Source organism: Anomaloglossus baeobatrachus, chromosome 4, assembly GCF_048569485.1.
Source record: "Anomaloglossus baeobatrachus isolate aAnoBae1 chromosome 4, aAnoBae1.hap1, whole genome shotgun sequence".
In the NCBI taxonomy this organism is placed as follows: domain Eukaryota; kingdom Metazoa; phylum Chordata; class Amphibia; order Anura; family Aromobatidae; genus Anomaloglossus; species Anomaloglossus baeobatrachus.
Window position 1 is genome coordinate 627,679,211 of NC_134356.1, and position 26,184 is coordinate 627,705,394.

General features: G+C 48.5%; 1 protein-coding gene across 1 annotated transcript in view; it reads left to right on the forward strand.

Moving 5' to 3' along the window:
* LOC142301946 (C-type lectin lectoxin-Phi2-like) overlaps nucleotides 1-26,184 on the forward strand; it is a 50,796-nt gene that overhangs the window by 13,024 nt on the left and 11,588 nt on the right. The window contains exons 3-6 of the mRNA XM_075343007.1: nucleotides 3,127-3,231; nucleotides 21,249-21,290; nucleotides 21,472-21,543; nucleotides 21,906-22,057. Of these exons, the coding sequence (XP_075199122.1) occupies nucleotides 3,127-3,231; nucleotides 21,249-21,290; nucleotides 21,472-21,543; nucleotides 21,906-22,057 (371 nt within the window). The remainder of the gene's footprint in view (nucleotides 1-3,126; nucleotides 3,232-21,248; nucleotides 21,291-21,471; nucleotides 21,544-21,905; nucleotides 22,058-26,184) is intronic.

Sequence of the window (26,184 nt, forward strand, 5' to 3'; positions counted from 1 at the left end):
TCAGGTTCACATTCTGTCCCTATCATGGGGACCCCTACGGCAGGTGTCCCGGATTCAGGATTGTAGGGCTCAGGTCCCGGACTGACCAATATCTGAGGAGACTTAGGGGGTCCCTTCCATAAAGTCCAAAAATAGGGCAGATCCCTTCCTAGGATCACGTCATAAGGAAGAGTGTTAAGAAGTCCCACCTCATGTTGCACCTGACCGCAAGGTGCTGTGATGGTGACAATCCCCGTGGGATAGTCTCGGCGGTCCCCATGTATGCAAACCACCCCCACGGTACGTCCTGTGGCCTTTACTTTAGCCCTCAAGGTGGATCGCACAAGGGTCACTAAGCTTCCGGAATCCAACAATCCTGTAACCGGACATCCATTCACCTGTATTTGGCACAAGTGGGGCTCCGTCTCTGGGGAGAGCAGGTCAGCGGTACACACCACCTGAGCATACATTGAACCCCGCCGGGTAATCCCACAATCCATGGGCTCCGTGGTGAGTGGACACTGGGCTTCCATATGTCCCACCCGCTGGCACCGCCAACATCTAATGGGGACGGAAACCCCCTTGACGGGTTGTCGTTTAGGGTACAGAACCTTCCGGACCTCAGGATTGGCGGCCGCGGCCTCAGGCGGGACGGTAGGGGACTCCTGCACCGTTGTCGGCAGTGGGTCCTTGGCCCTAGGCTTGGAGGGGCCGGACCGACGGGCGGTACGCAAAGTCTCAGTGTCCCGTATCAAGTCCTGCGTAGCCACATGCCGCTCTACCAGGGACACTAACTGGTCCAGGGTACTCTTATCACCCTGTCCTACCCACCGTTGAACGGTGACGGGTAAAGTGCGCACAAAACGATCCACTACTACCCTTTCCACCATCTGCGCCGGGCTCAGAGTGTCAGGCTGCAACCATTTTTTTACAAGATGCAACAAGTCATAGGCCTGGGAGCGTACGGGTTTGGCTTCCTCATAGAACCACTGATTTACCCGCTGAGCCCGTACATAGGTATTCACCCCCAACCGTGCCAGTATTTCGGCTTTTAGGGTCACATAGTCAATGGCGTCCTCGGTACAGAGGTCCAGGTACGCTTTTTGGGGTTCCCCCGTCAGATAGGGCGACAATACCTCAGCCCACTGGGGGGTCGGCAGCTTTTCCCGCTCGGCCACTCGCTCAAACACCGCCAGGAACGCTTCCACCTCATCCCCCGGGGTCATCTTTTGCAACGCTTGTCTCACCGCTGTCCGGACGCTGCCGTCATCACCCGGTCCCGGGGTTGTTGCTGCCGGTCCGGCACGGATCGACTTGGCCAGGAGAACCATCTGTTCTTGGTGCCTTTTTTCCTGCGCTTGCAAGGATTGCTGCTGACGTTCCAACGCCCGGAGCAGGTGTGCATTGGTCTGTTGCTGCTGTGCATTAGCCTCTTGTAGCTGTGCATTAGTCTGTTGCTGCTGCCTTAGTATGTCCTCCATGGTGTCGCCGGGTTTGGGCTGTAGTATAGCCGCTCGGATCCAGGACATGTGCTGCTGGGTCACCAGGGATGATGCTACACCTCACCGGCTGTCATGCCCGCCGATTCTCCACCATATGTGAGGTAGCACGGTCGGCTGCGCTGCAGAAGACACGGGATCCAGGCATTAAGGTTCACAGCACACGGTTTTAATGTCCAAACAAAAAAAAAGTCCACAACAATATATACATGTGCCTCTCCAGCAGAGAACTCAGGGAGTTGTGTTCACTCCCTCACACCTGGCACACCTGCCCTCGTTCCTGTTTCCATTTAACCCTTCCTTCAGCCTGTAGGGAAACAGGATTAACCCTAGAGTGGATTTACTTTCTATCATGGAGTGAGCACAACCGGGGCGAGACATACCGGCCGTCATAGATAACCCCGGTCACAGTCTCACAATATATATATATATATATATTGTGAGATGCCGAGGGGAGAAGTACTAGAGAACAGCTATGTTTCCCCTCGGTTCATTTCATTTGTCTCCATGTACTGACTGTGGAGCAGTCAGCCCATGCAAATGGGCTGGGAAAGGCTGGGAAAGTTATATCTGGCTCAGCAATAACTTAGTCACTGAAGCCTGTTTATTTCAGTGTAATTTTGGGCTCTGTTTTTCCTGGAGCAATCAGTAGGAATGGCAGTGGGACTGGTTGCTCCCTTCTCCACATTCAATCCAGGTTTTGATTCCTTACTGGATCAGCTGAAATAATCAGAAGGCATTCAGAACAAAGAGCCTGCTGAGGAGAGCAGTGCAGGCTCATGGCTGCTGGTGCTGAGACTCCATACCTCCGCTTGCTGTGCTGAGGAACCGACACAGTAAGAGAGTACTGTTTTGTTTGTTACATAGGTTTATTTTGTAGTTAGCATTCTGTTGTTAGTTAGTGGCCAGACGGCCTTAGACATTTATTTTCCTGTTTTTGAATGTGTAACACTGAGCGATAAGTGTACACAATAAACACGGCAGTGGCCGCATCTGTGTGGAACCTGCCAGTCTGCCGCTGTCATCTGTGAATCCATAGCCACTCGCTTGGACCAAAGCAAAGATCCCAGCTGAGCTACATCCCCTGTCTCGCAATAAATATATATATACATATATATATTCATATATATATGAATCCAAAAAGCTGTATCCTATGGGCCAATAAAGGCTACTTTTTTTCAATTTGTTGCTGAGTGCTGCCTTCATTTTTGCTCTACATATATATATATATATGTATATATATATATATATATATATATATATATATATATATGTGGAGCCTGAGCAAAGTTTCAAAGGGCCTGAAAATGTTGCCAGTACGGGGCTCTGAAATTCCTAGCAGTGGCCCCGCCCGTGCAAGAACAATATATGGGTTCTTTGCTGCCCAAGCATTAAAAATGCAAAATTGCACCTGCTCTGGAGGTAGACATGGGCCCCTTTACTTATTGGGCCCCTGTGCAATCGCATAAGTTGCACAAATGATATGTCCACCCCTGTTGTGATCCCTGGCGGAAATGTGTAAACCTTGTTAGTTTAGTGTGCATATTTGTAATCCATGTCGCCATCATTAAAGGCTTTATATTATTAGTACATATTGGAGTAACTTGTCTTAAATGTTATTAATAAAACAAGCATATTTCTTTTCTAGTTCAATCTTGTTTTGGGAGGAAGAGGTCTCTAGTATTCAGAATAACTCTCCTTGCCATAATCTTTCTGATCAGTATACTCCTGATAATCGTTGTATACGTATTCAGTAAGTATAAGAAGTGTTGGGAGAGTGCTCTTGCTTTTCTCCTTAGTCTCTTACTTTTTATTCCTGTGAGCAGTTGTGATGTTAACCCTTGTTGTCTTTTTGTTGCTGCCTTCCTGCTATTGCTTTTCTCCTTAATCTCTTACTGTTTATTCTTGTGAGTTTGCAGTGTGTCTGAGTCTGAGTTTTCGTTTTCCCCTGTCTGTCTTAATCTGTGTTTCCATCACACTCCTGCCCCTTCCTTTCCTATGAGGGGGTAATAGATTAAATCTGGTCAGGATACTAATAAGGCATGGTACTAAAGGTTCTCCAAATAATAACCAGATGATCAAAATTGTTTATTAAAAAAATTGTCCAGGATTAAAAAAACATGGCTGCTTTCGTCTGAAAACAGCATCTTGTGTCTACAAACAGTTCTAAAATGGATAGGTGATAAGTGGATGATCTTTGGTAGTTTCACCTCTGGAGCATCCAACAATCAAGAGAATTGAGTTCTAGTGTGCCCAATTAAAAAGGAATGATGATTACGTAACTACACTCCATGGAAAGTCAATAGGACTGACATTGAAAGTGTCACAAAGAGTTTTTTGCAGGTATCGACAATTATCATGGTGGTGTCAGGATTTGTGGAAACTACAGATTCTGATGTGTCGCCAGGGGTTAAGGGGATACCCAGAACCGGGCCAAGGGGTTGCTTCTGGAAAGGGGATCACGGTGTCGTGGCCCGGTCCGTGCTCCCTGGTTCCACAATAAAAAGGGGGGTTATGTTCGTGACGCCACCCGTGGAATGTGATCAGAGATGACCACCGCTGCTGCAGAACCTCCGGGGTGATGGAAGGCAGCTTGAGATGGGACGGCTCCCCACGGGTAGAGCCTTTTCCCCGGGGCAGTGTGTTAGTCTATGGGGGGAGTGCAGGACACGAGCACAATAAACAGGCAGACTCACGGTTTTGCAGTTTCTTTGTCCTTTACTGTAGATGGCATTCAGCAGAGTACTGTCCACGGAGTCTGTGAGGGGTTCAGGGCTTCTCCCACCCAGCCGGGCCGTTTTGGCTTCCTTGCCTGCACTGTGTGTCTGTGGCCCCGCTGCTGAGTGAACTATGCAGCTGGCTCTGCTCTGCTCTGCTCCTAGGTACCGACCTGACAGGCAACTCGAGTCCTTACTAGTATGTTCCTGAACTCTGCGTTTGTTGCTTGTGTCTGTGGTACAGGTGAAAGATCTGGAATCTTCACTTCTCTGGTGGTAACTGTGCAGCATGTAACCTGCAGTCTCGGATCCAGCATCCGTTCTGTGTGCTCCACTGGGGATGAGCTCAGCAATGCTCTGCCTCCCAGGAATGTTCTCTGTGTAATCTGTCTCCTTTCCTCAGACCCTCAGCTAGGCCTGGAATTGGTCAGTGGATCCTGAGGTGAGCTAAAGCCAGCTTCCAACCTGCAGAGATCTTGTCTCCTCAGTGCTCTGCACTGAACTTCCAAACTGAAACTACTCCTGACCATTTCCTCCCTCCCAGCAGAATGTACAGGGAAGCAGCTTGGTCTCCCCCTTCTGGCCAGGAGGTCTTGGTGTTGTGTGTGGGGAGTTAACCCTTTGTGTTGTTACTGTGGCAACCCTGGGGTGCCACATTCCCCCTTAGTGAAGAACAGTACTCCGGGACTGTGAAACAAACAAACAAGTTATCACAACAATTATATATATACAGAGTCTCAAAAGGAAAAAATACAAAAACCTTAAAGTTCAAAAAGAGTCCAAAATGTTCAAAAATATATAAGTGTTCATACAGTATAGTCTCTGTAGGTACTGGGCTTTTGGTCTTAACGTTGCAATTAAATAAACATTTCAATCAACAAACACTTATTAAAGGTGTCTCTACTCTGGTCATAAGTGCAGTAGGCCTCACGGCCCTCGGGCCACCAACAATGTGATCAAGTTGTAACTCTCCGTGCTGCCACCTTACACCACTCTTCTCTCACCTTTTCTGTACAATAAACTGTTACGGTTTTTCATATAAACATTATAACATATGTACATTTTATATGCAATTCCACATTAGTCTTTATATCTTGCTGGTATCTGACCCTGAGTACTACGCTGTGACCTGCGTACTGCTGGTGTACTGGGTGTACTTAGCATAATGGTGTGGGTGGAAGTGTACCTATTTGGTGTTTCTGGTACTTGTGAGGATGGGGGGCTGACTGTAGGACTGGCAAGCTCACTGGGACCAGGAATCTGTTCTTCCTCTACGGTTTCAACTTCCAGTTCTTCATGTATTGGGACTTCTTGTGGTATGGATTCTGATGTTGGTTCCGCCACTTGAGGGAAGGCGATCATTGGGACTACTACTGCTCCATAGTAATTTGGCCATGTTTTTGGGAAATCTCCTAAGACTGTATGGAATACGTCTTCTTCCTCCTTGACAGGTTGTACCTGTATGGGTAAGGTGACTTCTGGTGTCTTCAGGGTTTCAGGACACGGTTTGAGTTGATCTCTTGACACGACAGCTGATGTCCTTCCTTCATCCTTACTGATGAGACACACTTTGGGATTATCCATACTGGATGGTAAGACTGTATATGGGGTGGTTTCCCACTGATTATCCAATTTGTTTGTGCGCCGTTTCCTCTTGAGAACTTGGTCACCAGGTTGCAATGGGGTTGCTAGAGCATGCTGGTTGAAGGTTCTCTCCTGTCTTCCCCTAGCTTGTTGGAGACTTTTCTCTACGCACTCTTGTACTTGGCGATACTGCTGCTGACGTAGGGTATCCCAATTGGATTCTTGAAGTTCCGCATCTGGCTTCAGAATTCCCATATCTAAATCAATTGGCAGTTTACCGGGCCTTGCACGCATAAGGTAAGCGGGGGTGCAGTTTGTAGAACTCACCGGGACATGATTGTACAAGTCCACTAGGTCTGGCAACTTCTCTGGCCATTGATTTCTTTCTGACTCTGGTAAGGTCTTCAACAGGTCAATCACAATATGGTTCATCTTCTCACATAAGCCATTTGTTTGGGGATGGTATGCTGTTGTGCGGATCTTTTTACAGCCATACATGTTGCAGAATTCTTGGAAAATCTGTGATTCAAAAGCTGGACCTTGATCTGCAAGGACTTGTTCTGGGTAACCATGGGGTCTGCAAAAGTATGTCTGGAATGCTTTAGCTGCTGTTCTAGCTGTAAGGTCTTTCACGGGTACCACCACTAAGAAGCGTGAGTAATGGTCCACGATGGTTAAGGCATAGACATAGCCGGACCGGCTTGGTGACAACTTGACGTGGTCTAATGCGACTAGCTCGAGTGGTTGCTTGGTTACTATGGACTGGAGTGGAGCTCTCTGGTTCTGTTGATCCTTTCTTCTGAGGTTGCATGGTCCGCATTTTCTACACCAATCTTCAATTGATTTTCTCATGCCAACCCAGTAGAATCTTTCTCTTAAGAGCACTTCCAACTTTTTCCAACCAAAATGACCAGCACCGTTGTGGTAAGCTTCCAGAACCATCTTGACGTCTCTCTTGGGCACAATGATCTGCCAGACCAACTCATGTGTTTTTGGATTGGTGTGCCTTCTACAGAGCTTCCCTTGGTACAGGAACAATTTACCTCTCTCCTTCCAGAGATGTTGCGTCTCAGCTGGGGCATTCTGATTAGGGTAAGCACCTTGTTGTGTAAGCAGTTCTTTCACTAGCTTCACAGCTGGATCGCTGTCTTGTGTGTCAGCCCATCCGTGGTGTGCTAATGGGTTGAGAGTTGCCTGCTGTTGTTTTTGGTAGACACTCGGTTGATACTGCCCAATCTTAGGACGGTGAAAGGCCGGCAGCTCAATTTCTTCCAGTCCCTCCGGTTCCTCTTCCACGTTCCCCGAGTGTGGCATCCGGGATAAGGCATCTGCATTCCCATTCTTGTGGCCTGCCCTGTACTTGATGACAAAGTTGTAGTTTGACAGTCGGGCTATCCATCGCTGTTCCAGCGCACCTAATTTTGCAGAGTCCAGGTGGGTCAACGGATTGTTGTCAGTAAAGATGGTAAATTCTGCAGCTGCCAAGTAGTGTTTGAAACGCTCTGTTACAGCCCAAACTACTGCCAGTAGTTCTAACTTGAAGGAGCTGTAATTCTCAGGGTTTCTTTCTGTAGGCCGGAGCTTCCTGCTTGCAAAGGCAATAACTTTCTCCTTGCCTTCCTGCTTTTGAGACAATACTGCTCCCAGTCCTACGTTGCTGGCATCCGTGTACAAAATGAAGGGTTGATGGTAATCTGGATATGCCAGGATCTCTTCTCCTGTCAGTGCCCACTTCAACTTCTTAAAGGACTCTTCCCTCTCATCACTCCACTGGAAAGGAGGATTTCGGGCTGCAGACTTCTTTGACTGTCCTACCAGGATGTCTTGTAGGGGAGCTGCTAGCTTCGTGAACCCTTTTATAAATCTTCTATAGTAGCCTACCAGTCCCAGGAATTGCCTCACCTCTTTCACGCTGGTGGGTCTCGGCCAATCTCTGATCACGGTAACTTTTTCAGGATCTGGTGCTACCCCTTCTGAGCTCACGACATGTCCCAGGTACTGTACCCTTGGCTTTAGAAGGTGACACTTGGATGGCTTGATTTTCATGCCGTATCCGGATAAGGCTTCAAACACTTCCGCCAGGTCTTGTAGATGCTGTTCATAGGTCTTGGAGTAGACTATGACGTCATCCAGGTACAGGAGGACAGTTTCAAAGTTCTTATGTCCTAGGCAGCACTCCATCATTCGCTGGAAGGTACCAGGCGCGTTGCAGAGTCCAAACGGCATACAATTGAACTCACAGAGGCCCATCGGCGTGGTGAACGCTGTCTTCTCCTTATCAGCCTCTGCCACAGGAACTTGCCAATACCCACTAGTCAGATCTAGGGTGGAAAAGTAAGTAGCGGATTTTAATGCAGCCAATGACTCTTCTATCCTAGGTAATGGGTATGCATCCTTGTGTGTAATGCGGTTGATCCGTCTGTAGTCTACACACATCCTCATGGTCCCATCTTTTTTCTTAACTAGCACTAGTGGGGCTGCCCAGGGGCTACAACTGTCTCTTATTACCCCTGCCTCTTTCATTTCTTTGAGCATGTCTTTGGCGCATTGGTAGTGAGCCGGTGGTACTGGTCTATACCTCTCCTTTATTGGTGGATGGTTACCAGTGGGTATAGTGTGCTCTACCCCTTTGATCTGCCCAAAGTCTAAGGGGTGTTTGCTGAATATTTGTTCATATTCTTTCACTACCCTGTATACTCCATGCTTTTGATGGGAGGGTGTAGAATTGGTACCTACATGTAGCTTTTGGCACCAATCCTCCAGCTTTCCCTCTGAGCCATTGTCCTCCGCCTGATTTGACGGCTTCAAGGGCTCAACGGTGGTGATGGCGTTGTTATCAACCGTATATAGCTTAGCCATGGTAGCATACTTTGGTAGGGTGACCTCATCTTCCCCACAATTTAGAAGGCGTATTGGCACTCTTCCCCGATGTACCTCAACTATTCCTCTGGCCGTCAGTACAGTGGGCCTACTGTCTGAGTACACGGGTTCTACCAGGGCCTGATAGTCTCGCCCTCTGATGCCTATTGCGGCTCTACACCAGACCAGCATTTCAGTTTTGGGAGGAATTACAATAGGTATTGGGTCACTTACCCTTGCACTGCCAATTTCACCTCCTGACATTTCTACCTGCTGCTTCAGCATCAAGGCTTTAATTTCCTTCTGCAGGAGTCTCTGTTGCCCAGGTTTGGCAGTCTCGACGATCTGCTGCAAGACAGTAATTACCTCTGCAAAACAATTTTCAATTACATTCATTCCTAGCAGCATAGTTGGTTCACGTTCTCGTCGGTCAACATCAACAATGATAATACCCTGATTCTGCAATTCTACTCTCCCAATCTTAATGGTCATTTCTCTGAAACCAACCTGTGGTACTAATTCACCATTGCTAGCCCATATATTCAATGCAACATTAGATGGACCACTGCTAACGTCTGAATCAGCCCAATACCTCTTATAAAGGACATGCGGAATTGATGATATTTGGGAACCAGTGTCCAGCAAGGCGTTGAGCGGAATGCCATCCAGCACGATGGGGATGACTGGACGTCCTCCCACATACTTGTCGTGCCAGGGTGAAGGGCCTTGAGAGTTCATTCCTGAGGAGCGGCCCGCCTCCCCAGGGGATCCCCATTTAAAGCACATTCACGGGCAAAGTGACCTGGCTCATTGCAACGGCGGCAAATGGGCTGTCCATCCGGCTGGTAGCGGTCGCTGGGTCGTCCTCTCGTCACTTGGTATCTCCTAGGCCTCATCCATGGGACATCCTCCTTGCTGGTCGCCAGCTCAATCTTGGGTGCAGACTTGGATCCACGCAGCTCCTGGACGATTCTAGCCATGGAAGCAACAGTGTCTGTAAGGGCTTCAAGCTTTTGATGTAGAGCCTCATTAGTGATCGGCTCCAGGTGGTTAGCAGCAGCCGCTGACATGGCCGATGTCACCGGCACTACTGGCTGCTGGGGTGCCACTGTAAGGTGTTGAACAGAGTCTATATCCTGCGGCTCCTCCACCTGCTGGAGGCGGATGGCTCTATCCTTTAGCTGGGCAAATGTTAGTCCTGGATCCTGGATCACCATCATGCTCAGTTGTCCCCGGTGGGAAGGGGATGAGAGTCCATCCAGGAATTGGTCTATCAGCAGCTTATCTGCTCCAGGGGCTAAGGCAGGTTCTGCTAATTTAAGTGCTCTGAGCGCCTCCTGCAAGTTTAAGGCAAAGTCTCTTGCGCTCTCTCTAGGTTTTTGCTTGCATCCAAAGAACCTCATTTTAGCCCGGCTGCCAGCAGTGGATTCAAAAGCTGCTTTTAGTCCAGCTATTATATGCTCTACAGTGTCCTTTGCATCATCCGGCCAGGATGTAGCCTCCCGCTGGGCATTGCCAGTTAACTGTCCCATAAGCATACCAACACGCTGAGCTTCTGTCAGGGGGTACATGCTGTAGTAGATTTTTAGCTTTCCGATAAAGTCATTAAATGTGTTGGGCTCACCTGAGTACTGCGGCAGCCACACTGCACCCGGGGTGTACGGCATCAGGAACGGCATGATAGGTGCCGCTGCACCGCCGGGTACAACAGCATCTCCCTGCTGCGACATCTTTGCGCCCCCTTAGTTAATTTCACCAGTCTTCTTGACAGCAAGCCTGGGACACTTTTCTGCGTTTTCGTTCGGGTCGCAGCACCGAGCGCACCTCCTCCGCAAGCAGTGGGCGGAGTCTTAGTTTAGGCGCGCTGTTCTCCCGCGCGTAGCAGCTAATGGCGTGATTAAAGATGGCGCCTGGAAAATTTTACCAATGATGTTTTTGGATTTTTCCAGGTATCTTTGCAAAGTTTAAAGTCCGTTCTTTGTTGCAACAATTCACAGTGCAAGTCTTTTATGCGATGCAATAAGTCTTTACAGGCGCACGTCACCCGGGTTGCAGCCGGGTCCAGTCCGCATCCTGTTCGTGACGCCAAAGTTGTGTCGCCAGGGGTTAAGGGGATACCCAGAACCGGGCCAAGGGGTTGCTTCTGGAAAGGGGATCACGGTGTCGTGGCCCGGTCCGTGCTCCCTGGTTCCACAATAAAAAGGGGGGTTATGTTCGTGACGCCACCCGTGGAATGTGATCAGAGATGACCACCGCTGCTGCAGAACCTCCGGGGTGATGGAAGGCAGCTTGAGATGGGACGGCTCCCCACGGGTAGAGCCTTTTCCCCGGGGCAGTGTGTTAGTCTATGGGGGGAGTGCAGGACACGAGCACAATAAACAGGCAGACTCACGGTTTTGCAGTTTCTTTGTCCTTTACTGTAGATGGCATTCAGCAGAGTACTGTCCACGGAGTCTGTGAGGGGTTCAGGGCTTCTCCCACCCAGCCGGGCCGTTTTGGCTTCCTTGCCTGCACTGTGTGTCTGTGGCCCCGCTGCTGAGTGAACTATGCAGCTGGCTCTGCTCTGCTCTGCTCCTAGGTACCGACCTGACAGGCAACTCGAGTCCTTCCTAGTATGTTCCTGAACTCTCCTATGTTGCTTGTGTCTGTGGTACAGGTGAAAGATCTGGAATCTTCACTTCTCTGGTGGTAACTATGCAGTATGTAACCTGCAGTCTCGGATCCAGCATCCGTTCTGTGTGCTCCACTGGGGATGAGCTCTGCAATGCTCTGTCTCCCAGGAATGTTCCTCTGTGTACGCTTTCTCCTTTCCTCAGACCCTCAGCTAGGCCTGGAATTGGTCAGTGGATCCTGAGGTGAGCTAAAGCCAGCTTCCAACCTGCAGATCCTTTCTCCTCAGTGCTCTGCACTGAACTTCCAAACTGAAACTACTGACCATTTCCTCCCCCCCAGCAGAATGTACAGGGAAGCAGCTTGGTCTCCCCCTTCTGGCCAGGAGGTCTTGGTGTTGTATGTGGGGAGTTAACCCTTTGTGTTGTTACTGTGGCAACCCTGGGGTGCCACACTGACACTTGCCTGCTAACTTCTCTGATATCTGTGATCAGCGCAGGGAGCAGTGGTATCAACTCATAGACTTAGGCAGGCTATAAAGAATTAATCTCTTCTGTACTGCTTGTTACTCTCTTTGATCACATCCTGTGGGGAAGCTAGTCACATTTGCTCCCCTCATATATATATATTGGCTGTACTATTTCATTAATGCCAGCTATAGCTTAGCTATACTGGTCTGGTGCGGTGTTGTGATCCAGACTTACTAGTGGTTGTTCTGCATTATTGCTGTGAGCAGTTGTGGTGTTAACCCTTTTTGTCACTGCCTTCTTGTTTTTTTCCTTACTCTATACTGTTTATTCCTATGAGTTTTGTTTTCTACTGTCTGTCTTAGTCTGTGTTTCCATCGCACTCCTGCCCCTTTCTTTCCCAGGGGGAATGATAACAGATTAGGTCTGATCAGGGCAATAGTAAGGCACTTGACTCTGGCATCTCTACCTTCAGGGGTATCCAGAGGTCAGGGGTAGCCTAGGGTACCCTAGCTGGTGAGTTCACTTCCTCTTGATTGTTCATTTGGTCTCAAGGCAGGGAAAATGAAGCCAACACTGATTAGAAGCGGGGCCCACATGACGTCACAACTAGTGATAGGCAGACCTGGACTCTAAAAGTAGAAATATGCATGGTTTCAAAGGTGATCGGGAGCCAAACACGGGCTCGGGATTCCAGGTATTGATCCGGATCCGACACTCAGGAAATTAAAAAAAAAAAAGACAAAATAGAGAAAATAATAATGAAGCGAGCGCTTTATACATACCAAGGCTCCGTCACGGCTGTACGTTGCTCCTGCAGCCTCTCCATCACTTCCTGGGCTGCTTATCATTGCTCATCCATATGCATTGCTTTTCCCACCCACCAGCCTGGTGTCTGTGATTGGTTGCAGTCATACGCGTCCCTAGCCTGTGTGACATCATCTGACTGCAACCAATCAAAGGCTCCAGGACGGCTGATGGGCAGAGAAAGCAGTGCCATTGTCTGCGGGTCAGTATCGTGGTATAAAAGTAAATAAGTAAAACAATTTTTGTAAGGTCCCCCATACTATGATACCCAGCACAGATAAAGCATATGGCTACAGGCTGCAGCCCCCAGCCCTGCGCCTCTTGGTAGTGTATAATACAGTCAGGGCCAGAAATATTTGGACAGTGACACAAGTTTTGTTATTTTAGCTGTTTACAAAAACATGATCATAAATACAATTATATATATAATATGGGCTGAAAGTGCACACTCCCAGCTGCAATATGAGAGTTTTCACATCCAAATCGGAGAAAGGGTTTAGGAATCATAGCTCTGTAATGCATAGCCTCCTCTTTTTCAAGGGACCAAAAGTAATTGGACAAGGGACTCTAAGGGCTGCAATTAACTCTGAAGGCGTCTCCCTCGTTAACCTGTAATCAATGAAGTAGTTAAAAGGTCTGGGGTTGATTACAGGTGTGTGGTTTTGCATTTGGAAGCTGTTGCTGTGACCAGACAACATGCAGTCTAAGGAACTCTCAATTGAGGTGAAGCAGAACATCCTGAGGCTGAAAAAAAAGAAAAAATCCATCAGAGAGATAGCAGACATGCTTGGAGTAGCAAAATCAACAGTCGGGTACATTCTGAGAAAAAAGGAATTGACTGGTGAGCTTGGGAACTCAAAAAGGCCTGGGCGTCCACGGATGACAACAGTGGTGGATGATCGCCGCATACTTTATTTGGTGAAGAAGAACCCGTTCACAACATCAACTGAAGTCCAGAACACTCTCAGTGAAGTAGGTGTATCTGTCTCTAAGTCAACAGTAAATAGAAGACTCCATGAAAGTAAATACAAAGGGTTCACATCTAGATGCAAACCATTCATCAATTCCAAAAATAGACAGGCCAGAGTTAAATTTGCTGAAAAACACCTCATGAAGCCAGCTCAGTTCTGGAAAAGTATTCTATGGACAGATGAGACAAAGATCAACCTGTACCAGAATGATGGGAAGAAAAAAGTTTGGAGAAGAAAGGGAACGGCACATGATCCAAGGCACACCACATCCTCTGTAAAACATGGTGGAGGCAACATGATGGCATGGGCATGCATGGCTTTCAATGGCACTGGGTCACTTGTGTTTATTGATGACATAACAGCAGACAAGAGTAGCCGGATGAATTCTGAAGTGTACCGGGATATACTTTCAGCCCAGATTCAGCCAAATGCCGCAAAGTTGATCGGACGGCGCTTCATAGTACAGATGGACAATGACCCCAAGCATACAGCCAAAGCCATGAGTGCAAAAAAGTGGAACATTCTGCAATGGCCAAGTCAATCACCAGATCTTAACCCAATTGAGCATGCATTTCACTTGCTCAAATCCAGACTTAAGACGGAAAGACCCACAAACAAGCAAGACCTGAAGGCTGCGGCTGTAAAGGCCTGGCAAAGCATGAAGAAGGAGGAAACCCAGCGTTTGGTGATGTCCATGGGTTCCAGACTTAAGGTAGTGATTGCCTCCAAAGGATTCGCAACAAAATATTGAAAATAAAAATATTTCGTTTGGGTTTGGTTTATTTGTCCAATTACTTTTGACCTCCTAAAATGTGGAGTGTTTGTAAAGAAATGTGTACAATTCCTACAATTTCTATCAGATATTTTTGTTCAAACCTTCAAATTAAACGTTACAATCTGCACTTGAATTCTGTTGTAGAGGTTTCATTTCAAATCCAATGTGGTGGCATGCAGAGCCCAACTCGCGAAAATTGTGTCACTGTCCAAATATTTCTGGCCCTAACTGTATAATAAGAAGAACAACGTGCTTTTTTTTTTTTTTTTTTTTAAATTATTTAAATAAATAATTTAAAAAAACAGCGTGCAGTCCCCCACCCCCAATTTTGATACCCAGCCATGATGAATCCCAACAGATGAGGGCTGGAATTCACAGTCTGGGACCCCCCCCAGGTTAAGAATAGCAGCCTACAGCTGCCCCAAAATTGCTGCATCAATTAGATGCGACAATCCCAGCTCTTTACCCAGCTTTTCCCAATTGCCCTGGTGTGGTGGCAATCGGGATAATAAGGGTTAAAGACAGTACACAACTGTCATCAAGCCCAGAATTAGTGATGGGTAGGGGTCTATGAGACTAATCCGATAATTAAAAAAAAATAAGCATAAATAAAGAGAAAAATCCTTTATCTAATATATAAAGCTGAGTGTATGTGTGTATGTGTGTATGTATGTATGTATGTATGTATGCGTGTGTGTATGTCCGCTAAAGGAATCCGCACCATTGCATGTACATTCACAAAATTTTGCACAGACACCCCATGTGATTCAGGGAACGTCATAGACTATGTTTTGACAAGAAAATTTAACCCCACGCTTTACAGTTACTCTCAAAAAAACATGCCTCCATTAAAGTGAATGCAGCTGCGAGCTACAGGCTATTAATAGGAGCTATGATTGCTTGCTATAGGAACAAAGGACACTCATAGTATAAAAAGCTTATGTGTGAGGTAATATGATGTTGGTGGAGAGATAGACACAGACAGACACAGATTGAGAGACAGACAGAGACAGACAGAGAAAGAGGCACACAGAGAAAGGGACAGAGACAAACAGAGACACACACAGAGACAGATAGGGAAAAAAAAGCCAGACATAGACAGGGGAAGAAATAGAGAGAGAAAGACAAGGAAAGAGACAGAGAGACAGACAAACACAGACGGGGAAAGAGACAGACGGGGAAAGAGACAGATGGGGAAAGAGACAAAAGGGTTCTTTACATGCTGTGATATCGGTACCGATATCGCTAGCGAGCGTACCCGCCCCCGTCGGTTGTGCGACACGTGCAAATCGCTGCCCGTGGTGCACAACATCGCTTACACCCGTCACACGGACTTACCTTCCCTGCGACGTCGCTGTGGCGGGCGAACTGCCTCCTTTCTAAGGGGGCGGTTTGTGCGGCGTCACAGCGACATCACACGGCAGCCATCCAATAGCAGAGGAGGGGCGGAGATGAGCGGCCGGAACATGCCGCCCACCTCCTTCCTTCCTCATTGCCGGTGGATGGAGATGATCGTCATTCCTGCGGTGTCACACATAGCGATGTGTGCTGCCACAGGAACGAGGAAGAACCTCTCTACGACTGAGACAACGATTTTTGGTAAATGAACAACCTCTCATACCAACGATTTTTGTCTCTTTTGCGATCATTTAAGGTCGCTCCTGCCTGTCACGCGCTGCGATGTCACTAACGGCGCCGGATGTGCGTCACAAACACCGTGACCCTGACGATATATCGTTAGAAATGTCTAGAAAAAAACCAAAGAGAAAAATTGCATGAAAAATACCCTGACTATAAATAAATAAATTGCAAGTGCTTAATAACAGGGTACTTAGTGTATACATTTTTGCAAAAAGGTAAAAAGCTGTCTCACCTCGTCAAGGTGTACCCATCTGAGACAGTCCCTAACCTACTGAAGTTAAAAACATTATCCATACCTGACTAGTGTCATGTCAAACTCCAATATGGATGGTGGCAAGTGGTCAGCTGTGTCCCAGATTAAATACACAGTGAAGTGAGACGCAATTAGTTGTTCAGTCTCAGTATTAGGAGGGCTGCGCCCCCAACTTGCAAAAAAGCAAGACACAGCTGACACAGCTTTTTACCTTTTTGCAAAAATGTACACACTAAGTACCCTGTTATTAAGCACTTGCAATTTATTTATTTATAGTCAGGGTATTTTTCATGCAATTTTTCTCTTTGGTTTTTTTCTAGTCTTAAGGCTGCAATTCACATGCTTAATGTTGCATGTTTACTGAACATTGTTTCAGCTCAGGTTTTTTGTGTTTTTGTATGTTATCTTGCTTTTTTGCAAGTTGGGGGCGCAGCCCTCCTAATACTGAGACTGAACAACTAATTGCGTCTCACTTCACTGTGTATTTAATCTGGGACACAGCTGACCACTTGCCACCATCCATATTGGAGTTTGACATGACACTAGTCAGGTATGGATAATGTTTTTAACTTCAGTAGGTTAGGGACTGTCTCAGATGGGTACACCTTGACGAGGTGAGACAGCTTTTTACCTTTTTGCAAAAATGTATACACTAAGTACCCTGTTATTAAGCACTTGCAATTTATTTATTTATAGTCAGGGTATTTTTCATGCAATTTTTCTCTTTGGTTTTTTTCTAGTCTTAAGGCTGCAATTCACATGCTTAATGTTGCATGTTTACTGAACATTGTTTCAGCTCAGGTTTTTTGTGTTTTTATCGTTAGAAATGTCGCAGCGTGTAAATGGCCCTAAAGACAGACAGGGAAAGACGGGGAAAGAGACAAAGACAGACAGGGACGGGGAAAGAGACAGACACAGAGAGAGAGAGGGACAAAAACAGAGATAGAGAGAGAGCGACAGACACAGAGATACAGACAGACTCAGAGATAGAGACAGACACAGAGACACAAAGATAGAGAGAGACAGAGAGACTGATACACAGACAGAGACAGACAGAGACAGACAGACACAGACACAGACAGACAGACAGAGACAGACACAGACCGACAGAGACTGGGAGAGACTGGGAGAGAGACAGAGAGACAGTTACTATCCCTGGCAACGCCCGGGTACTACAGCAAGTTTGAAGTAAAATACAGCACCCTCTTTCCCCTCCTTATTAACCCCAAAAAGACCCTTGAAGTTCCGTCGTAATCCACACGATGTCCCACGATGGTCCTCGCTCTGCTACATCTGAGCCTGGAGAGACCGAAAACATGTCTGATTTCTCCAGGCTCTGGGAAACACTGACAAGGGGGACCTGGCTGGCAGCATTGACGTCACTCAGTTTACCGAAGGTCATACTCGGGTTCCCACAGTATGACCTCTGGTGACCTAAAGCACTCTGGCTTAAAGTGCGGTGCATGCCCTGCACATCGCCAGCCTTTTAACACTGACAGTGCCAGTCAGAGGTCAGGGAATGCAAGACAGTCCTGCACCCTCTGCCTCCGGCAGGCACCATCACTGATAAAGTGCGGGGCCATGCCCTGCAATTTAACACTGATCAAGTGACGTCACCGCTGATCGTTGTGACTCATTCATTGTCTGCAGCTCACAGTGGGCAGTCATATTCCATGATTGCGTGCTGTGATGTTCAGATGTAGCAGAGCTGAATTGTCGTAGGACCTCATGTGGATTGAATCAGACCTGCAGAGATGTTTTGGGGTTAATAAAGTGGCGAAAGAGGGTCTTTATTTGTCTTTTATTCCAAATAAATGATTTTTTCGGTGTTTATGGTAATTTACTTCCACTTACAGATTAGTGATGAGGGGTCTTATATATGCCTACCATTACCAATCTAGAGCTTAGTGGGAGCTGTGGGCTGTTATTAACCTCTTGTATTACCTCGATTACCACCCCACCAGGGCAATCTAATGGATGTGACAATTCCGGGGCGGCTTTAGGCTGCTATTCTTAGTTTGGGGGATCCCAATAACCATGGGACTCCCCAGGCTAAGAATACCAGCCCCAAGCTGTTGGGATTTATCAAGGCTGGTATCAAAATAGAGAGGGACTGCACACCATTTTTTAAAATTATTTATTTAAATAATTAAAAAAAAAAGCCGGCTCCTTTTATTGTAATGTACCGCCCCGCACTCGGCTGCAGCCGAGCCGCTCGGGTCCGGGCTCGTTTGGTGGGTGGCTCGAGCGCCACCGGACCCGGGGGTCACATTGCTCTGCAAGGGGATGCTGGCGATCTCGATAGGGTTGGTTAGGTAGGTGTACGGCCGGAGCCGTGTTTGAGTTCGTGACGCCATCCACGGGACGTGGTGAAGGTGTAGACACCACCGCTGCAGTTACGGGGCACCCAGGGGAGATGGTAGTGCAGCAAGATGTTAACCCCTCCGTGGGCAGGGATGGTGGCCCCAGGACCCATTTGGGGATAGTGGTAGTTGGGCGGTGCAGGGCGGTGCGCAGCCGGATGGTACTGTTGTACTCACATTTACTGACACACTCAAGTCTCTGATGAACAAAGTTGATGGTGGTCGGTGCTCGCAGCCGGCTGCGTCTTGTCCCCCACCCGGGTTGGTGGTCTTGGCCTTTTTCCTGCACCTCTTTATGTTTGTGTAGACTGCCTGTGCCTTAGCAGCGGCTGTGTATGTACCGGTGGAGTCCGTTTGCCCGCAGGCGCTGGCCCGTGGGATCTCTCTGCCTGTGCGGTGGCTTTCTATCCCCCTCGGTGGGCTGTTGCCTTCTTTCAGGTCTTGAGATGGGAATGGACCTAAAGTCCAGACCTCAATCAGTAAATTCGACGTGGTCCAGTGGCTTCTGGGCCTCTTTCTGGGTCTGAGTACCCCCTTGTGCTCCAGTTTCCAGTCGGTTCCCCGGTTCGGTACCGGCAGGCCACTACCCTGTACCGGTCCCTTACGGTTCCACCTGGCCGTCTTCCCGGCTCCTGCAGGCCAGGCCACCGCCTGCCTCCTATCCTAGGTACCAGGGCTACGACCCAGGCACCTGTCAGTTTCCGCTGCAGACCTGGGTACAGGTCTGCCGCACTCTACTCCACTTGACTACTCACTGACTGACTGAACTTAACTGAACTGCAGTTTCCTGCCTCAGGCCCTCTGGATTCCTCGGTGGGCATGGCCAACTGCCTGGCTCCACCCCCTGGTGTGACCATCAAGCTCTGAGGGAGGTGACTAGATTTTAGTGTGGTTGGCTGCTGTTACCTTATTAGGGGGACGGGTGTTATGCAAGGGCCTACCTGTGACTACCTGGCTAGTCCAGGGCGTCACACTAATACACATCCAAGATGAGCGCACAGCTGAGGGCTGCAGCCTGTAGCTGTATGCTTTATCGGTGCTGGGTATCATAATATGGGGGACCCTATGCGAAATATTTTAATTATTTATTTTTATTCCACGATACTGACCCGCAGACAGTTGCACTGCTTTCCCCACCCACCGGCCATCCTGACACCTGTGATTGGTTGCACTCAGCTGACACGCTGACACTCAGGGTGCGGGTTCATCTGACTGCAACAAATCAGAGGCTGGTGGGCAGAGAAAGCAGTGCATATGGATGTGCAGTAATTAGCACCCCAAAAAGTGAATGCGAGGCCTGGGAGCAGCGTACAGCCACGGGGGAGCCTTGGTAAGTACAGCATACCTGCTCCCACCCCCCTATCTCTTTTACCACCATTTTTAATTGTCAGATTCTCGTTCCTATAAAGTTATATGGGGACCGGAATCCGGCCTGGAACCGGATTTTAAAATGGATTTTATTTTTTTACCTGGGGGAAGTGTCGCGGGCGGGGAGGACGCCGCCGGATGCGCTCGCTAACGCTCGGGTCCGGCGCTGCTGCGGCTGCTGCTCCGTGGCTCAAGCGGTGGGCCGGATCTGGGGACTCGAGCGGCGCTCCTCGCCCGTGAGTGAAAAGGGGTGGTTGGTTTGGGGGATTTAGTCCGTGACGCCACCCACGGGTTGTGGTGAAGATGGGCATCACCGCTGCTGGTGACGGGCATCGATGGTGGGGAGCAGCTGGGATGTTGTTTTCCCCTTCCGTGGGTAGGGGTCGGTGGTCTCGAGGCCCGGTGGTATGACGGGGAGGCAGGGTTGGTGAGGTGCAGGGTTGCAGGGGCAGCGCGGCGCAGTGCCGGATGGCACGGGTGTACTCACTCAGCAAGAGATGCACAAAGTCCTCGGTAAACCAAACGGCTGGATGGACGAGTCCCGCAGCCGGCTGCTGTGTCTCTCCCCGGACAGGTGATGGAGGCTGTCTTTCCCTGCACCTTTGTGTACTGTTTCGACTACGATGGGTCCCCAATGGTAGTCCGCTCCACGGTGTATGGGTGCCGGAGGAGCCCGTTTGCCCGCAGGCGCTGGCCCTTGGGTCTCTAGCCTTAGGCGGTAGCAGTTTACCCTCACGGTGCGGACGGTTGCCTTCTAACGGGTCTTTGGCTGTTAGGAAACCCCAAGGGTTCCTGTCACACTCAGATTTGACTGTTGACGGAGACTCCAAGCCTACTCGGGGTCCGATTGCCCTGCCTGTGTGTGCTGGCTTCACTTCGCTCCCCGGTCGGTACCGGCGGGCCACCGCCCGACCCCGGCCCTACGGTTCCGCGTTGATTCACCACTCCTGCAGACGGCCACCACCGTCTGCCAACCTTGTTGTCAGCGCCTGGGCCACCAACCCAGACACTCTCACTTCAACCTCCTGAACTTCACTGCACAACTCGACTGTCACTTTTCCCGCCTCCAGGCCTGTGAACTCCTCGGTGGGTGGGGCCAACCGCTTGGCTCCTCCCCACCTGGTGTGGACATCAGACCCTGGAGGGAGGCAACATGGGTTTTGTGTTTGGCTAATGTTACTGTCTAGTGGGGGTGGGGGTGTGTGTGTGTTACCTGTGACGACCTGGCTAGTCCACGGCGCCACAGAAACATGTGGAGTCAGAAGGGCTTGTCCTAGTAGTGGACAACCACTTTAGGAGCATTGTTTTATCCGCTTGTGTTAAATTATCTTGATCAAGCCTTTTTGTTTCTGCAGATTCATCTATCACTAAACAACTGAAGACAATAAAAGATCAAGGTAACTCAACAAATAGAGAAGGGAAACCTAGATACCGCTCTATTCTATCTTCTATCTCACCTCTTTCCAGAATAATTGTATATGACCTACAAGAATTCAGAGTATTTGGATACATATCATTATAAGATGAAAATAAATGTGGGATTGAATTTTTCTATGTATCTGACATTAATATCTACAGCTTCCCAGAAGCCGGGTGTAGAGGAGCTGGACAACCTGAAGACAAAAGTGACAGACCTCAGTGAATCGATAGGTAAGGAAGGAGATATCAAGAGGGTTCTTCTCTTGGAAGTCAATCAGCGTCTAAGCCTTGGCCAGAGCACTTAGTAGACGAAGAAAGTTCCCATGTTTTTGAGTGAAGGAAAACCTAGCTACTAATCTAGTACTTCTCATATCATATGGAACCTGCGAATGGGGTCCATGGTCTACATGTAGGAGGAGTCCAGAGCTCCTCAGTATGACATTCTCACCATAGTTCAGTGACCCTTTTAGCCCCTTTTAGCCATGTACCCTATATCAGTGCCTCCATGGTTGGTACACTCCTGTTCACATCTCGTAGATATCAAAATCTGAAAGCTGCTTCTACTTCTGTCTCATTTTCTCTCTCATTCATAGGTAAGATGTGCACAATGTGCCCCGTTGGGTGGCGTACCATCGGTCCTTCTTGTTATTATATCTCCGAGGAAACGAGGACCTGGGATGAAGCCCGAGATGAATGCTACAAAGTTAACTCTTTTCTGGCCATGATAAAGGACAGGAATGAGTCAGTGAGTGACGTCTGCAAGAAGCAGCCTTGTTACCTTCTATTTATTCTGCCTTTTGCAATAGGACGATTCAGGGGATAATCAGCATGTAATGGGGTCTATTAGAAAATTAATCTTCTCTTCAAGAAACAGTATCATTCTTACCAACGAGCTGTATGAGGTATTTCAGTACAGACCGAACAATTAAGCAAAATATTTCTGTTTCTTGCTCATTGACATACCGTGAGGGGCCCCTAAATTTTGGCTCCCTCCCCTGCGTACTGTAACATAAAACAATACTCCACTGCATTGAGCCACTTCTTGGTGCAGCAAGTGGGTGCCTGGAGGCTGTAAAGATGGCGACACTTCTCAATATAATGAAGGGAGCTTTGTCATCTCAGTCGCTGCCTATGCAGAGCAAAGCAGCCCGAAATTTCCAGCGTTAGCGGCGGAGAGGTGAGTGAGATCTTCCTCTGATGCTTCACATTCAATAGCATTAGTAAACCCACAGGGGCGTACCAACATGCTAATGGTTCTGACTGGCATGGGGAAGTAACGCCCAGGGGACTAGTCCCTGCGCTCATTAGCATACTGTGGCGCCCCTGACCTGGTCAGGCACCACTGAGTACTGCACCCATGCTGGGGGCAGTACAAAACAGGTAAACCAGAAGGCTGACCGAGGTGTGGTTACACAGGCGCATAGTAATCAGGTCTCCCACATGGACCTTTGAGTGGACCCCTGGGGAATCCAGGAGGGGGGCGTGGCCTCCATCTCCACTCAAGGGGTGTGGTAGAGACTCTGGTTGCTAGGTGGTGTAGGCAGGCAGAGAGGGGAGGGAGTAGTGAGCCAGTGAGTTAGTGCAGCTCAGGGAGAGCAGTCGCAAGAAGCAGACCCTGCAGGCTGTCATGATCCTGACAACGCACGTGCAGTGCTTACTGACAGGGGAGAACGGTCACCTGGTAGTGCCACCTGAAAACCACCCGAGGCTGGAGGCAAAGCGGTGGCTGAGTACAGTGACTACCAGGGAGGTACCAGGCCCGCACGGGTTACAGGTTCCCAAAGCAGGGGCCCATTCAGTTGGCCTGCTCAACCTGCCGGTGGGGATACTTCATACCCTCCACCAAACACCACAGAGTCCGCAGCCACGTAGCAAAGAGAGGGCCCATAGCTCACAAGAGGCAAGCAGCCGGAGTGACCTGGTCCAGGCTACAAGCAGACGGGCCGAAGAAGGGGAGAACAGGCAGCAGCATCTTCCCTGGGTGATCCCAGCAGGATTTCAAGTCGGGGTCACCCCAAAAACACAAGGGCTAGGAAGGCGAGTCAATAGCCACCCTCACAAGTCAGCCTGAAGGAGCCTGGTTCCCTACTGGTGCATCACAGCTACGCCCGGGTTACTCACCCTGCCACCTGACGTGAGTAAAAACCCTGAAAGACATTCTGGTCCCCCTGACCACAATACCGAGAGTGGCGTCACGAATCCCAATACAAATCAACTTACCCGTGACCAGAAGAAATCTCCAACACGTGCCGCTCCTGAGGTCCCTGAGGTGACCTGCACCTGAAGTTAATAGGACTTGGCAGCGGGCGACACAATCTAATATATAAAGCTGAATGTGTGTATGTGTGTGTGTATGTATGTATGTCCGGGATTGGCATCTGCACCGTCGCAGCTACAGCCACAAATTTTGCACACTCACACTTCTGGACCCCAAGAGCGTCATAGTCTATGTTTTGAGGGGAAATTTTAACCCCGAGCTTTACAGTTATTCGCCAAAAACCTGCCTCCATTAAAGTGAATGGAGCTGGGAGCCACAGTGCAGCCAGAACTTCAGAAGAATGCGCAGCCACGCCCTTAAATGGAATGTTGGCGTGTCACAATGCAGCCAGGGAAAGAGACAGACACAGACAGGGAAAGAGGCAGACACAGACAGGGTAAGAAACAGACATAGACAGGGTAAGAGACAGACACAAATAGACAGACACAGACAAAGACAGAATGACAGGGAAAGAGACAGACAGGGAAAGAGAGAGAAAGAGAGAGACAGGTTAAGAGACAGACACAGACAGGTAAAGAGACAGACACAGACAAAGAGACAGAGACAGACACAGGGAAACAGACAGATAGGGAAAGAGAGGGAAAAAGACAGACAGGGTAAGAGACAGACAAAGACAGGTAAAGAGACAGACAAAGAGACAGATACAGGAAAAGAGACAGAGGGAAAGAGACAGACAGGGAAAGAGAGGGAAAGAGACACAGAAAGAGAGAGGGAAAGAGAGGGAAAGAGAGAGACAGGGAAAGAGACAGACAGGGAAAGTGACAGAGATAGATAGACAGACAGGGAAAGAGATAGATAGACAGACAGGGCAAGAGATTGAGACAGACGGAGAAAAAGACAGAGACAGTCAGAGACAGACAGACAAAGAGAGAGAGAGAGACAGAGAGAGAGAGACAGAGGGGGAGACAGACATAATTACATTTATATCTATTTGTTTTGTGGTTTTTGTGTGCAGAATACATTTTTGGTAATACATTCTATTTTGTTAACAGCAGTTATTAACCCGGGCAAAGCCGGGTAGTATGACTAGTACGATATAAGATGTTTAGAAATACTTTTTCTAAAGATCTCTTTATCTATGCTAGCGTATACAGGGACGGTTAGGCAGGGATTAGCAATATTCATCCAGAACTGCTCGTGGCTCTGGGGGCATATTGCACCTGACAGGTTCTCTTTAAGGTCCCTCATACAGTCATGGCCAAAAGTTTTGAGAATGTTACAAATATTAATTTTTACAAAGTCTACTGCTTAAGTTTTTCTAATGGCAATTTGCATATACTCCAGAATGTCATAAAGAGGGATCAGCTTAACAGCAATTACTTGCAAAGTCAATATTGGCTAAGAAAATGAACTTCAACCCCCAAAACACATTTCAACATCATTGCATTCCTGCCTTAAAATGAGCAGCTAGACTTCCGGTTCCTGTCCTGGCTGAGGTGGAAGCTTAGAGGAGAAGCTCCTGCCACCCCTCACAGAAACCGACTAAAAACAGACCCCCCCGGACGAGCCACCAAACAGAGAGCAGCACAGGAGGTTACCTAAAGCAGACAGCTATGGAACGGTACCTCCTGAGAAGTGCTGGGAGCGGTGAGGCAGCCTGGAGAAGCTTTGATATGGACAGGGGAGAAGATAAGATAATGGCGCCGAGCCTGATGGGGGAGGAGCCTGAACGCATGGCGCGAGACACAGAAAAGCAAACACAGAGCTGGAAGGGGAGAGATAAGGGAGATATGAGCGAGGAGACAGGAGATAAGGAAGATATGAGCGAGGAGTCACAGGAGGACACAGCAGGAGAGAGGTGGATGCAGGGGACTGATGACGGTGGATCGCAATGGGAGGATGAAGGGGATATGGAGGCAGAGGGGAGAGAGGATGCAGACAAAGCAGGGCAGCTCAGAGACACAGCAGTGTTGGAGGATGAAACTGACAAACAGCACAGGGAGATTAATCCCACTCAGACTCACAGGAAGTCAAATGCAAGAATTCATAGTACCCCTTCCAAAGGAAACAAAAAGCAGCCTACTACACCAACATCACAAGCCTGCAAGTTATTTGGGGATGGAGGTGGTGGCCCAGTCCAGACAAAGAGAACTAAGAAAACAGCACCACCTGCAGGCCAAGACAAGTACACACAAAAGCTTAATGTGGACTATAAAAAACTGGCTGAAGAAGTGACATCACACTTGTCAAAAGAGGTTAAAGTGGCTATTGAGGCAGCCATACAAACATCATTAGCTAATATGCAAAAACAGATAAATGCCCATGCCTCTAGACTGGCAGAATCAGAGCAGAGAATATCTGACTCCGAGGAGACAATACTGGCTATGCAAGCACAAATAGCAGCTCTAGCAAAATCTAATGAATACTTGAAGGATAAAGCGGACGATTTGGAAAACAGATCGAGACGAAACAACCTACGTATAGTCGGGTTGCCAGAGTCTGTGTCGATTGGACAGTTGGATAATATATGCGAGTTGGAGCTACCGCAGGCCCTGGGCATAAAGGCGAAATTCAGAGTTGAAAGAGCCCACAGAGTGGGTCCACTGAGACACCAGGAGGCGAATAAGGGAGAGGGCCAAAACTCAAACAAGAAT